General features: G+C 46.5%; 1 protein-coding gene across 4 annotated transcripts in view; it reads right to left on the bottom strand.

The window, feature by feature from the left end:
- Nucleotides 1-5,203: 5,203 nt before the first annotated feature.
- The window catches only part of FLNB (filamin B), a 71,021-nt gene continuing 60,591 nt past the window's right edge, over nt 5,204-15,633 (bottom strand). For 3 of the 4 annotated variants that reach the window (XM_036390794.1, XM_036390795.2, XM_036390796.1), the window contains 8 exons: nt 15,147-15,413; nt 14,775-14,912; nt 14,569-14,684; nt 12,627-12,759; nt 11,446-11,622; nt 8,855-9,073; nt 7,698-7,901; nt 5,204-6,989 (listed from right to left, as the gene is read on the bottom strand). In XM_036390794.1, coding sequence (XP_036246687.1) covers nt 6,802-6,989; nt 7,698-7,901; nt 8,855-9,073; nt 11,446-11,622; nt 12,627-12,759; nt 14,569-14,684; nt 14,775-14,912; nt 15,147-15,413 — 1,442 coding nt within the window. In that variant the 3' untranslated portion in view covers nt 5,204-6,801. The remainder of the gene's footprint in view (nt 6,990-7,697; nt 7,902-8,854; nt 9,074-11,445; nt 11,623-12,626; nt 12,760-14,568; nt 14,685-14,774; nt 14,913-15,146; nt 15,414-15,633) is intronic. The other variant, XM_054516003.1, reaches the window with a different exon arrangement.

The following is a 15,633-nucleotide window of genomic DNA, read 5'->3' as shown; positions in this document are numbered from 1 at the left end:
CCAAGCAAGCCGGGGAGATGGGGACAAGGAGGTGAGGGCAGCACTCACCTTTCTCCTGCCTCTAATCAAAGAAAAACAGTTTCAAAAACCACTTTCCCCCCTCCACCTATGGATGGTTGAAAGCCCCTGCAGGCTCCCCCAGCTCCCTGGCCAGAGTGCCCGGTTCCCTCCCGCAGGGCCCCCGCCCGGCCGGCGGAGCCGGGCACACGCGGCTCTAGCGGGGCCCCCTCTGCTGGCATCGCTGCACGGCCCAGCCCGCCGGGGATTCCCGGAATTCACACCCAGACCCTCAGCACGGCCGGCAAACCCAGCCGCGGCAAGGAAAGGGAATTTCACCTCCCCATGGATCTGCATCACCCCGTGTTCTGCACCCAGACGTGTCCATTCACTGCGGACAGCCCGGGGCTGAGCCCAAGGAGTCCCTGGGCTCACCGTGTTTCTACAGAAATTTTGCTTTAAAAAGGGAGCATTTTGCTGGCTTGAGGTCTGGTTATTCATTGCTCACAGTTATTTAACCAGGAGAGATGCTGTGATGAGCCTCACGAGGTGGCAGCAGCTCCCAGGACCAGGCCACATCTACCCCGGGACCCCTTGGTGTCCCTGCCACGCCTGCACCAGGAGCACAAGGACAGCTGGCTTGGGCCACAGTGACCACAGCCCTTCCTGCCTGTCCAGCCCCTTGGGATGTGACTGTGCTTCTGCTCTCTGGTGGTTTGTACCTGGTTTTGGGAAAGATGTGAGGCTGTTCTGGCACCAGTGCCACCATCCCCTTTTTCCAGTGTTAGGGGAAACAGCAATCAATTTGGATCAGAGGCTCTTTTTGCAACCACAGAATCACAGAATATCCTGAGTTGAAAGGGACCCACAAAAACCATTGAATCCAACTCCTGACCCTGCACACAACAAGCCCAAAATTCACATCACGTGCCTGAGAACGTCCAAAGGTTTGTGAACTCTGACAGGCTTGGGGCCATGACCACTTGCCTGGGGAGCCTTTTCCTGTGCTCATCCACCCTCTGCATGAAAAAACTTTTCCCAATATCCAACCTTGACCTCCCTGAGCTGGATTTAGCTCACATTCCTCTCCATCATCCTGACAGGTCAGGGACACAACCTCTGCACTCTCACCTGGTATAAAACCACAAGTGCCCTTTCTCTGCAGGCTGGTTTTCCAGCCAGTGTGAAAAACAAGGTTAAATACTTTGTGTGTAATTTTAAATATAGAGTCTCAGATGTCACTGTTTGCAGGGGCAATTTTCTGGTAGAGAGAAGACAGATTTATAAGAATTAATTTCCATATTGGCAAAGTAACAAAAAACCTTCCCTGAAAAGCTCTGCAAATGCTGGCATTGAGATATGAAGGCTTTCTGTGCCTCTCTGTTGGGAGGAGAGCCTCACCCTAGCCATTCCTGGGGAAGCCAGATGCAAAATCCCACCCCCCAAACAAAACACCCTTGCTGGACATCACTGTCAGAAGGAAATATCCACCCTGGCAAGGCCAGCTCCTCCATGGGCCCCAAAGGACCCAGCCTTCCAACTCAGCAGGGATGTAAATATTTGCAGTACCAAGGTCTTGCAGAAAGGGAGCTCAGCACAGGAAAGAGCTGTCAAACATACCTCTAGGTCCTGCTAGATCATATTTTCCTATTAATTTTTTTTAAAAAATCATATATACTAGCCTTTCATTCATGTCATTTAAAAATGTGCTTTAAATCTCAGTCAAATTAACAGCGACAGGAGCTATAAATCCAACCTGATTTAGTGACAATATTTCTTCTAAGCATGCAATATAAATTCACAACTATGAAAATTAACTCCAAAAGTCTGAGAAATTCTGAAAAGCCATTTAAAAGCCTTTTCTCAGGAGGCGCTGGGGAAACAGCCCCACACAAGAGGGGGGCCTGGCAGCAGGGCTGTTTTGATAACCTTCAGTGAAAGGGACCTGAGAATATTAACCATTACTGAAGGCTGTGGAGGAAAAAAATGCTGCAGCTCTCTCTGCTGCTTTTCCAGCTTGGATGGAGCTGTGAAGATATGGCACCTGGGATGGGAATATCTCTCAGTTACTGTAAAAAAGGAAAATTTACTTTTAAAATTACAGGAAAATTACTTTTAAAATAATTATTTGTTTAGAGGAGTTTGATGCTGAAATGTTCAGGTACCTAGTGCGTTTAGTCCCAGCAAGGCTGGGTGCTCCAGTGCATGTTCTGCTGTCAGCAGCAAAATTCCAGATACTCCTTTCTGCTGCTCTGGATGTGGACAGGAGATGCAATAAATAAGGAAAAAAGGTAAGAAAAAGAAGATCCTCCAAGCCAGCTGACACAAAGCACAGATAAACACCTGGGGATGCTGCCAGCAGCTCTGCAAGGCCCCATTCCTTGTGTGCCAGAGCTGTACCTGACCTGGCAGAGGACAATGGGGCAACCAGCTTCATTTGGCTCATGGGAGAGCATGGCACAGCCAGTCACAATAACAAATGGTTTGGAAAGTCTTTCCTCAAACAAATAAAAAACACTGTGTAAAAAAGCATTGTGCCATTCCCCGAATTAAGTTTCATGCAACTCCTTCCCAGTTTCTGTCAAGCAATGTCAGTAACCACTTTGGATAGGCTTCTCCATGTGATTTATACTTAGTTTGTTCCTTTCGTTTTCAGGTGGAAAAAAGTGCATTGTCTGCACTGCAAGTCCATTTCAATGTGGAGCAAAAAATAGTTAGAAAAAATAATCAAATAAGTTTAAAACAAATAAATGCAGAAGCTAAAAGTGAGTAGAGGAAAAAAAAGTTTCTGGATTAGAAATGTCACAATTTCAGTTTCAACAGACAATTAGAAGAAAAAGTAATTACAGGGTTTGCATAATCTTACCAAACCCAGAGCCCTGCTAAGCAACAGCCCTAGCACCCACATTGTCCATGCACCCAGCTGATGTCAGAGCAGGTCAGGGCTTTTTGGGGGTGAAGGGAGATCCAGCTTGGACACACAAAGTGCTCTGTACAGGCCAGGCCTGGAGACTGACCACTGCAGCAACATAGACAAAAAAATTAAGTATACTGGAACACCTTTACACACACACACACACACATATATATATATATATATATATAATGATTAAAGAATTAATTATATAAAGATTTAATAAAGATTAATGATGTAAAGATTAAATAATTTGAATTATTAAATTAATATAATGTTATAGATAATTTAAATAATATTAAATATTTAAAAGTTAAAGTTATTAAAATCATTTAAATGCATATATTTAATTTATTAGAGATATTCACAGCTGCACAAGTCAAAATGCAATTATCAGTTTTGCATGCAATACCCCAGTATATGAGGTATTGCCATGCTGGCTGCAGAGATGGCCATCAGAAACACAGAGCCAAGGCCATGGACAGCCAGAGGGGTCTGAAGAGGGAACTCCAACAGCTCCCCAAAGCACAGGAGAGGGCCAGTGGGCACCATGAGATCCCAGGGTATGTCAGGAACAAGCACAGCCTGGGTCAGGGATGGCTACAGGGCAGACTTGAGCTGCAGGATGAGAAGGACAGGCTGAGTGCATGGGTTGTGAGGAGCTCCAGGACATCCCCTCCAAAGCCCCTTCTCCGTGGTCACTGAGATGTACAAACACATCCCACCAGAACCAGGCAGGGGCTGGAATGCTCTGGAGTCACCATGCCATGGCAGCTGCTGTGCTGCAGGGACTTACCTTCCACCACCCACCAAAACACCCAGTGAGCCTCCCAGATGTGCCATGGGTGCCAGCATGGGTCCCACGTGGCAGTGCCCTGCCCTGGGTCACTGCCAGCAGCAGGCAGGGCTCCAGCTGGCCACCAGGGCACTGCCAGAGCTACTGCAGTGCCCTCAGGACAGCTCGGGCCAGTTAAGGAAGGATCAAGTTCCAAGTGGGACTCACAGGTACTAAGTGGCCAAATGCTACTGCAAACCACCACCAAGGAGAGAGACTAAAAACAAAGAAGGAAATATAAACAATGAAGAAAAAGAACTTAAGGTCAACCGAACTGATAGAAAAGCACTTCCACACCTAAAGGCAAAAACCTCTATACTGAAGCAAGTGCATCTTGTACCATTGCAAGTCTGCCCAGCAGGAGGCACTGGGACACCAGCAACACGTACACAACACCCCAGCCTGCCGAAGGAGCCGCTGCACTTAGAAACCTTTGTCAAGGTGCCAAAAGCAGAGCAGAACGTCCCCCAAAGCACGGATCTGTGCCCAACACAGTCAGTCCTCAGCTGGCAGAGCCGCTGCAGGCAGCTGAATGTTGTTGTCCAAAATCAACCCTGCCAAGAAGCTCTTCTCATCACCACCACTGAGTGCTTACTGTCCTTAGCAAGGTCATCTTTGTGGCCACTCCACAGCTGTCAGTGCCCAGGCCAGGCAGAGTTGGTCACTTGAAGCAGAGCTCAGCTTTTACTGGAGGTAACCCCAGCCACAGCAGCAACCAGGGTCCATCAGCTGCACAGACAACTCCTGCTAATTTCAGCCAGTGGCATTAAACCAAGACAAGGGGCAACAGGCAAGAGAAGGCCAGACAAGCACAGGGTGGACTGGGACACAGGAGCTATGCAGGTGAGATACTCTCAAGGTTTACCCACACCAACAGCTGTATCCAGGCTTGTTTTGTTTAAAACACTGAATAGCAGGCTCATGCTGACATACCTACCACAAGGCTAATGAGTTAACTATAAAAAGGAAATAATCTGATAAGCCTGGGGCAGGAAAGTCCTTGGCAGCCACTGCATCTCAGGTTTCACAGGGGCTTTCAGCAGGAGAGTGTTTGGGAAAACATCTGCTGGTTTCCATGGCTGTGCCTGGAGGTGCTGGCCCCAGGTGCAGGGAGACACCTTCTGCAAACAACCCCAGGGAATTACAGCCCAGACAGCAGCTCCAGGGACACCCCTGTGCCTGGGGTCTGCACAGGGGCAAACCAGCACAGCTATGTAATGCTCCAGCCACACTGTGCCCACTGCACCCTGCACATTTTACATATGGCTTAAACTTCTGCCATTTTGTTTTCAGGGGAAAAAAAAAGGTTTCAGGGGAAAAAAATTAATGGTGTTGGGGCTCTGCCCAAATTTTCATGGCTACCTGCACAGCCCGTAGGCTATTTGGTCTGCCTGAAGCTGCTGTGTGGTGTAGTTTCAGTCTGAACTTTACTGACTACATATGAAAAGAATCCGATGTTGTTTTTAACATGCACATTTTAATGAAGCAAACATTTCTATTTAATAAGTTATAAGATACAATTTTACAATCCTGCATTTTATTCCAGTTTATTTTGTTTTTACTTTCTAGTTTACAATGTAGTGAGCATTTCACATTAAGGCACTAAAAAAGCACAGTAAAAAAAACCCCAACCTTCCTTTTTTTGCCAATAACTGTGCTGGAGAGCAGTACATCCACATGTAATTAGAGAACTGTAAGCATGAACTTCTCCCAAGGGACAGTGACATATCAACAGGTTTTCAACAAATCCTACCTTCTCCAAACTGCAGAGTTTGAGCTCATCAGGAGAGTTTACTAAAGCCCCAGCAGCTGGCAGCAATTCAGATATGCACCTGGGAAGTAGTATGGAGTAATCCGGGACAAACAGACAAGTTACAAGGAAGTTTCCACTCCCTAACCCTCAGCAGCAACGCCTGTTGCAGCACAAAGGGGGTTTCAGGAGAGGTGAGTTTGCTTCAGACATATCCTTCGACTGAGATACAATAAAACACCTTGCACCAAAGAGGGGTTTGTTCATTGGTATTGCTATTACTGCTAACTTCACAGACCTACCCTGTGTCCCATTGCAGATGTGGGTCCCATTCCCAGGATGGCTCCTTTGCCTCATCTCAGACAATGGCCTGCCCTGCAGCCTCCAGGGAAACCAGTGGTCATCTTCTCAACACACCTTGGTGCTCTGGACTGCAGTGACTCTGGGCCACACAGGTGACAGCCATGCCTGGCTTGGCAAGTTCAGGGGCTTTACTTAACCCAGCCAACCCAGGGCTTGTTCTTAAATCAAAAAGAGTGTGGGGGGGTTACCTGTAAAGTTGAAGAAACATCACCAGCATCCCAAGCTCATTAAAAACCGCATTACTAGCATAATGGCCAAAAAGCTATCTGTCTCTAGAGTTACAAAGCGTTAACATAGAGAGGCTGAAAGCTTACAGGAAGTAATTTTCAATCTGCTTTTGGTTTGCTATAAAAGATAGACTTTTTCTAAATGTAAACCATTGGCAAAGCATTTTCAGAAACGTTTTAAATTTGAGTGGTAAAGCTACTTATAATAGCTTTTTATAATGTTAAGCGTTAAAATTGATCAAGTATACAAAGGCACCTACTATAGTACCAGTTTTACCTCATTTCTTTACAGAAAAGAATTTGAACTGGGGACAGCCGAAGTCATATTCCATAACTAAAATGTAAAGTCTCCAGTCAAATAAAATCAGTAGTTAAGATACCCAATTACAAAGACAAATTCCAGTTTTCAATTAACATCTAAAGTCTTTAACATCCGCAAGGGAAATTAGTGTCTAGTCATCCACATGATTCTCCAAACATTAACAGTGACCCGGACAGTTCTACAAAGGTACAATTTGATGAGATATTAAATAAATTGACATTAGGTTGGTAAGTAGGATAGAAGTGAAATGCTTGTAAAAAACAGTTAGAATTTATGTCTGACTATTGAAATGTGAGCCATGTGTATCTAGAGACTGCATTTTGCAACACGGCTGCACCCAGTACAGCTCTGCATCTGAGCTGCGAACGCAGAGAGCGCCCGACAGCGCGGTGTCTACGGAACGCTGACATGGAAGGGACTCCCAGGAATGTGCTCGTCACCCCACTTCACTGCCAGGACATAGTCCCCCCTTTCCTTGACAACATAAGCGACATTGTACTGATGGCTGCCCAAATGCTTGATGGACACCTCTTCACATGGTATTGTGGGTCCATGGACGCCAACTAAGAGCATGTTGGAACCTGTAGCAAAACACACAACTGTTAGTGACCCTGAGCTTAAACAAGGCAGCGTGGTTCTATCATAATATATTGGCTCTGTAACACATGGATTTTATTATTTTAATTCACAGAGTGGTAGCTGAGTTATACTCAGATTAATTTGGTATAAGAAAGAATTTTATATTAAAAAGCTTTCAGCCTCATGGAGGTGAGAGTTTATCTGTGCTATTTGCCAGACCTGACAGGTTACCACTAAGTAGAGCACAGGAGCTATCAATGCTGCTTGTGAAAACAAGCTGGTATTGCTTTACAAGTACTTCATCAGAAGCAATCATAGCAGGGGCCAGTGGACACAGCTGGCCTGTAATCCACCCACCACAGAGCTCCCAGACGGTGATGATGATGAGCATCAAAAGGTAACAGGAACACCGTGCATTATATGCTACAATGCACCACAAGGGTTGCTTAAGTTCAGCAACCTGTTTGTTCTCATGCCATAAACCCGCGGTTCTTTCAGGTGCACCTGGCTCAGACTAAGCCATTGGAGAGGAACTTTACGGCCTCTGTGTTAGGACTGACTTGGTGAGCACAGTATAGCATTCATCATTTTTCTTTAGTACCAGATCATTACCTCAAGCTCTGAATTTTAACTCTGCAAGCTGGTTTAGAGAAAAAAATGCTCAGCTAAACCACCGGTCCTGAACACCCATCTAGTTCCTGTATCCATACCTGCTTTGCTGCAGTCCACAGAGAAGGAGCTTTTCTGACCCACAAAAGCCTTTGAGAGTCCTGCTCCCCGGGAAACCACTTTGCTGGCATCCGAGGTGGATTTGGGAATGGCGCTATAGCAAGTTTCAGTGGATGACCTTGTCACTGACTCTACCAGGATGGAAGAGGTTTCGTTGGCACTGCCTGGACTAACCAGTCGCTGCCCTGGAAACAGAAAAGGTTTCTAACATTCAGATTTGCCCCATCTGAAAGGCATTCAGAAGGAGGTTTTAAAACCCTCCTAATGACTAGCATGCATTCTGCATCCAAAATGCATTTTTGGAGAGGAGCAATTTCCTACTTGGGTTTTTAAGCTGACATCTTCCAGCACTGCTGGCAACAATCCCATCCCAGAGCCCTCAAGTGGCTAAAGGACCACAGGAACTTCAGGATTCATTAAGCAAAGCGGGTTGCTTAAGAAGAGTTAATTGTGCTCCAATCACCAAATGCCAAAAATGACTTGAGTTGGCAGAAAAGCAGGTGCAATTTTGCAATAACCCATTTTGAAAGCAGAGCGTGTCCCAGCCTGGGGGAGCGCAGTCCTTGCCACCCTCTCCCGAGAACATCACCACGCTATGGGCACCACAAGAGGGTTTCACAAGCTCAGGGGGAGGGGTAGAGATGAGCTTCAGCCTGTGCTTAAACACAGTGCTGGAGAGAGAACAAGCTTCCTAAACCAGCCTTCCTGACTTCACCTAGGAGCCTCCCAGGCATTACTGACCTCTGGCTGGGTGATACCTGCACCAAAATGAGACCAAGAGAGGCAACACATGCTACAAGTGAGCAGGTTTCAGGCTTTGAGGGTGGGGGGGAAATGGGTAAATAAGTCATACTTCCCTGCAACCCATGCAAGACCCTAGCACTAGATCAGGACTTAATACTACCCCATTAAGCTGTTTTACTGCTCATCACTGAGTCAAGCTGCCAAGCTCTGTGACTACTGCTTTTGTAGCTGCTCCTGAGACCCCTCATCGAGGCTTTGGAGGTGATGGGGAGAAATGTTTTTCTTCTCATGGTTTTGGGCATCTAGACTACAATATCACATTGTCTCGGGAGGATTTTTTGCTGAATGACATGACCTACTTCAGGCACAGAGTAAATACTAGTTAGCTTTTTACCTGTAACCTTTGCCTTGAAAGGGCTGCCCACTATGTGGTTAGGTCCACCATATTTAACTCCAATTAAATAGTTTCCTGGAGCCATGGGTGTGTACATGACTTTGTAACCTTCTGGAGTTTCCTGGCAGTCCATTTTCACCTTTGATGGCCCTTCAATTGTAACAGAGAGGGTACCTGGACCAGCCTTGGTCGTGTTAATGAAAAACTCCGACTGCAGTCCTAGAAAGACGTAGCACAGTGAGACACACTCTTCCTCACACCCGATGTTACACACGCAGCCTCAGGCATTAAACATGGGGTAATTCGGCACAAGATCAGTCTCCCAGGGCATCAGGCAGGGAGGGGCACCACATCCACCCCAGCAGCCCTGCTCAGGCCAGCCTCAAATGGAGCTCTGCACTCCTGGCAGCCTCCCCAGCTTCATCCTGGCTCCCTCCTCCAGTTAGGTGGTGTGACTGTGTGGGAGAAGGGGTCATGACAGCCCTTCAGGACTCAAATGGAAGTAATTTGGTATCAAAAAACTGGCTTAGAGAGAAAACAAGAGCTTTTCTGCTGGGCATCAGAGTCCACACCCACACAGCTCCAGCATGGCTAAGTTTGGGAGAGCTCAGAGCTGTCTCGCTGCCTGGACTGCAAATCAGCAGTGAAGAGCCCACAAGAAAGCAGGAAGGACAAGGGGCAGGAGATGGCCTGGAGGAGATGTGTGTTTGAACTGCTCGGCAACAGCACTCCAAGCAGTTTGTGGAAACAAAAGCTTGTTTAATTACAGCATCTGGTTAACACAGCTGAATTATTGCTGCTAATACTAAGCCAATGACACAATGCCAGCAACACAAGAAAAAATTAAGTAAGGCTTTCAGCCCCCAAATAATTTACTGTCAGACTCTGGCCTCAAATATTTATGATTTTTGGGCTGTTGCATGAGACACTGTTGAGGAGGAATAAAGTGCTCAGGCACACTCAAAACCAGGATGGCCATGGGAAAGTTTACTGCTGCTGCAATGGAAGCACGAAGACGTGGGAATAAACTCAGGAGAAGTTTCTAGCCTCCCCACAAAAGAGGCTGCTGTGTCGCAATGCTGGAAGAGCCCAGCTCCCACAGAGGATTATGCCATTTTCCAGAGCTCCAGCAGCCCATCCCCCTGGCACCACCAGCTGGGAGGCCAGGCATCAGCCTGCAATGCCCTGCTCAACTGGAGAGAAGTTAATTCTCAAAGCCAGCAAGCTTCACAGCTTTGCACTAAGAGTTCTTGCTCGGAGGCACTGCTCTCTGCTGTGCCCCAGATGAAGGCTTGTATTGTTGGAGGCTGCAGACGCTCAGCCCTCCCAGGGGGATGGTTCAGGTGCTCAGCCACTCAAACCCCTACACTGGGTCATTGTTCTGAAATGCTGCTCAGCAGCTCCCAGGGCACTGTGCTTTTGGCAGTGGCCAGGATTCAACAACAGGGCACAGAGCAGCTTTGGTGAAATTAAACAGTCTATTTAGATTAAAAACAGCCCCAAGCACCTTTATAGATGAAGAAATATTCCCCTGTCCCTGATGCATCACTGGCTGGTATTAATGAGTGCTTTTGTTTCCACCTATTAAAGGAGCTCAGGCTACATCTTTATTTTATAGAGTGTATCTACATGTTTCCAAAACCAACTGCTTGGCTCCTCCAGAACAGCAGAAGCTTTGACTGAATAACTGCAGTATTTTTTTTTTCACAGGGAGAAAAAAAGGTATGAGATGGAATCCACAGGAGACAGCAGTGGATAGACAAAACGAACTAGCTATTCCCTTACAGGACAAAAGGAGAAAAAATAATAATTTTACTCTGCTATTTACCTGTGTGTGTGGCCTGAGCAAGAACACAAATAAATCAAAGTGCATACCCTGGAATGTTTTTGTACTTACTAAGGCCACAAATCACAGAAATGAAAAAACAAACCCTAAACCCTACATTCTTGAGTTGAGAACTATCAGATGAAGCAGCCACAGCAGACAACAAGGTGCCAGATTTCCAAGAAGAGACTGTTCATGCTGCATCTGGAGCATGAATAGCACACTACCAACAGAACAACCCACCTTCTCCCTATGGTTTAAATATCATACTGCATTTCACTTGAGATTTCTTAGAGGTGCAAGCACCAAAGGGAAGCTAACAGGGATGGTAACACCCTCATACCCATTTAATTAACACAAGTTAAACAAGATTCCTTCATCTCTAGACAGCCAACTTAGACATCGTGTTCATGTGTGGAAGGGAGCCAGAGCATCTCTGGAGCTCGAGGGACCACCGACGTGGAGCTAAGCTAACCAGCAGAGCTGTAGCCCAGCTGCTAACCAGCAGTTCAGTGAATGCGTGTTGCAGTTGCTGATTTACATAAGTTTTAAGTTTGTTAAGGCTCAGTATAGGCTGCAGACTTGTGAGTGATGGTTATAAGACATGACGAGCATGCTAGAAAGCAAAATTAGCCTGCACTCAGGTCAGCAGAGAATGTGGGTTAGTTCAGCTGCCTTAGCAGGTGAAATCATGTAAAAGTAGGCCTAGAATAGGTTCTGTACGTCCCCAAGGCCAAGTGCAAGCAGTCTGCAGGAGAAGGGTTACCCGTGGTGCCGCTCTCCAGGCCGGATCCGTAGGCTGTGACGAGGGCGGGGTTGCCCGCCTGGCCGGGCTCGCCCACGCGCACCTTGAACGGGCTGCCCACCACGTGGCTGCCGTTGAACTTCACATCGATGGAGTGCACGCCGTTCTCGTGGGGGATGAACCGAACCGCGTATTTATCTGCAACGCAGACAGAAGGGGCTCTGCTGAAAAACCAGAGGCAGCCATCCAACCATAAACCACCAATTAAACCCCACACAGGGCTGATCAGCAATCCGAGCTTCTGAAAGCCTTTGACATATTTTGGTCCCAGTTTAAATGAACTCAGCTACATGAGCTGCTAAACTCGTATTTGAGCAGGAAAAGGCTGTATTTCTCACAGCTTTTACAGCTTGTGTTTTCACCTTGTTGTCTAGGACCTGATTTCAACTGTCATCTAGTCTGAGGATTATTTGCCTCACTCATGCACTAAACACGAAAACTGAATCACAGCCCAATCTGTCGGCAGCTGAGGGAGAAGAAAAGCAGCTGGTCAGAGCAAGCCAAATCTTACCAGCCAGCTGAGTGTGCTGCTCTGACACCACACCTTTATCTAATGAAATAATTTAGCAATTTGCTGATATTTCACATTTTTGATTGTGTGTTAACTCAGAGGCGGGACTGATCTCCCCCAGCTGGACAGCTGCTGTTTGTTCATGGTACAGACCATAACTCATACAGACTTCAAGTGAAAAAGAAAAGCTCATTGCTGAAACAGGTGTTGAGCTTTCTGTAGTGTTTGCTTATAGACAGCTTCCATGACATTTCATGTGAAGGAGTGAGTGTGAGTTAAACATAAACTATTAGTCAACGACTGAAGCATAGCTTTGAGAAATAAACTTCTTCCCTGGTTAAATTCAACAACCACATCATATTTAATTTATTACTAATGTCACTGTACCTTCACTGGCAAGCCAAGACTTAAATACCTCTATCTTAAACAAGCTGGGGCTCAGTCAGTTCATGGAAAAACATGGACATAACCCTGACTGAACAGCTCTTGACACCAAAAGGTCATTTTCCAAGCAGCATGCTCATCCTTGGGACACACTATTCATAAGCCAGAGGAACTGAATTCTCTATGTGACAGCATGTGTGCTTTGGAGGTCATGCAATTGCTCTGATCATCACCAAGCAGTGCTCACCTGGCTCCAGCTCAGACACATGGCACTCTTCGACAGCTCCGGAGGGGCTGTGGACTTTAGCATCAATCTTGCCCTTTGCCCCGTTCAGCCTTATAGCAAAGGATGCTGGCTGATTAACTTTTAATCCAGACTCCTGAGAACGCAACAGTCAGATTATCAAATTCAAACTTTCGTTTCAGACAGCACAAGATTTGTGGCAGGGAAATAACCACTTCAGCATGAGGGTTTTTTGATTTTAACAAAAGGCATAAAGTTGTGACTTGCATTAACTCTCAAATCAGACACTCTCTCCCTCTTAGGGGGTGGCTGATTCAGGAGTCACCCACGTTGGCTAGGCTGACTTTTCCCATGGTAAAAGACTGTTTTTGGAAGCCAGACAATTATGCCACATCAAAGAGAGGCAGGTTTACAATACTAGTCACCCATTGTCACTGAGGTCAGTCCTTGGTATTCAGGCACTTGACTTAAAGGATGCTTAAGCTATAGCTCCATTTTTCAGCTCATTCATTCATTCCAGATTCATTCAGGGAAAAGCCTCTGATAATCCAAATGTCTGAAAGAGTAATACGCATGTTTATATTTGCCACAAGAGGCTGCATTTAGAACGCCACCACAAGATGTCTCAAACATAAGAAAGTAATTTAAAACATGAAACCAGATGTTGTGCTGTCAGGCCATTGGTGGAAGGTGAGACAGCTCCACAGCTCCACATCTGAGCCACAGTGGTCCTCGACCAGCACAGCCCATGCAGCTATGCAGCAGTAATATCTCACTCTTAACATACTTTACCTCATTTTGTTTTCAACTAAATCCTGAAGAGGGAAATAAATGCAACTGAGTAGAACTGAGGTACAATGTATAAACAAGTCCCTGATGTGGGTTTAGTGGAGGCTGATGCTGCACAATGGACTCCGTTACAGAATACTCAGCTTTATCTGCCTCTCCAGGACTTAACTGAAGTGAGTATTCCTGTCAAAGAGTCTTTAAATGAAACACAAGGCAAACATCAATACCACAGTGACTAATTAACGCCCTTGTAACTCCTCGTTAGAAAAGATACTACCGGATCAGGCTGTCATGGTTCATTTACACAGCCGAGGTGGAGAATTCCTGCAGCCCAGGCAAACTCCTGGGGATCACAGCTGGGACATAACCAAAAAAAGCTTTAACTGAAGTACTAATCACCACTCAAGGAGGACTGAGGTACAGTATATTTAGACACAGATTCTCAGTCTCACATCCAAGCTTCTGGCTTTGGAGATTTCAGTCAGGCCTTTAATGTTACTTGTATTTTAATGCCTGTAACCACACACATACACAAATTACATGGTGAGGTTACCAGATGAGCCCAGACCAGCTACAAAGCTGTGATTCATTCTGAGGTTCACTACCTTTCATGAATCATCTGAGCTGTGACTCTGTGGTTTTGTGGCATCAGCCAGACCTAATCTGTACCCTGACCTCATGGTGGGGCCACCTCTGTCTGCCTGGCCAGGCTGCAGTGATGTCCCAGCTATGCAGCCCTGTGCTACCTCACCCATGGAAATGCAGCTCCTCATGCATGTGCCAAATGAGGAACTTGGTACCAGCATGATCACTGGTGGTTCCCCTCTAAACTTCAGCTCTCCTTGTCCTTCCCCTAGCTAATGGCATGGGAAACATGGCTCCTCCGATGCTATTTCTGGAGCCTCTTATTCCTAACTCCCCAGTGTTATCACTTTTAACACACTCAATTGAGCCATCTGCCTCCGAACTCTGGCTAAGCCAGAGTGACCCAGGGGCCAGCTGCCAAAAATCTCTCTGGCTGCAAGCTGAGCTTGACAACAAGCACCAACCAAGACAAGGCTATTACTTAGAAGAAAGGACAACCATTTTGGTTTTGGAGAACAAGGACGAAATCAGTCTCTGTGGTAAGTTGTAGAGATGTTTCCTTATGTCTCACCTGAAGACTAGTGACAGTGAGCCTGCGAGCATCATCGGAGGGGGCGATGACAGGAACCAGGTAAGGGCTTTCAGGAATGTGCTCATCATTGAACTTTATGGACACCTCATAGTTGCCTGCAGAGAGAAGAGAAGCAGTGAGTGTTCTTAGTTTCTTTGAAAGTCACAATCAGTGCTGTTTCCATGTGATTTGGTCTCAGTACATACCTGGCTCTTGAACTATATATGATGCACCGCAAGATCCATCTTTATGGTCATCAAAGGTGATTTCTGCTTTACTTGGGCCTTCTACAGCAATAGACAGTCCTCCAGCTCCAGCTTCCCGTGTCCATATGCTGAATTCAGCTGTTGAAGCACATGAGAGCAAACACAAGGATAAGTTTGCTGCTGCTGCTGGGTTGCAGCTTCCTCCTGACAGACTGCAAAGTTCCCCACTTGAACATATTTGAAGAATGGTAGCTCATCCCATCATCCCAGGAGATAGTGCTCAGCAGTTTCAGAGGCTCCTGTTAGCCCAAACACTGCACTGCAGACCTGCACCCAGCAGATTCTGGAGCCCACTGAGAGCAGAGGACTCACCTGGAACACCTGTCTCTGCACGCTCCAGCCCCGGGCCTCCAGCTCTCACTTTATGGGCTCCTCCCTCGCCCAGTGGCCCCACGGTGAACTGGAAGGGGCTGCCTGGCACTGGCTGCCCTTTGTATTTGACATCCACAGTGTGGACCCCCATTTCTTGTGGCACAAAGCGGACACAGTAGGTGTTTTTGTCACACTCTACAATTTCAGCATCAAAGTTTCTCCCAGAGGGACTGGTTACCTGAGCTGTCATATCAGCACAATCAATTTCTAGCAAGAGAATAAAAAAATGCAGATTAGAAAGTGATAAAGGGTTTTGGAAGCAGGACCTGAGCTCAAGTGATTACTCAGTACAAATAACAGAAGAGGCACACAGCTACCTGTGTGCTTCTGAGCAGAAAACCTGGCCAGCTGCAGCTTCCCAGGTGCTACAGAGGCAGATGAAGTGGCTGGATAAGTGCAGCCAGCTAAGCCTGGCCTACATGATTCA

This window comes from Molothrus ater, chromosome 11 (assembly GCF_012460135.2).
Source record: "Molothrus ater isolate BHLD 08-10-18 breed brown headed cowbird chromosome 11, BPBGC_Mater_1.1, whole genome shotgun sequence".
Lineage (NCBI taxonomy): Eukaryota > Metazoa > Chordata > Aves > Passeriformes > Icteridae > Molothrus > Molothrus ater.
Note: the sequence above shows the minus strand (reverse complement) of the source record. Positions and strands in the feature narration are given on the sequence as shown.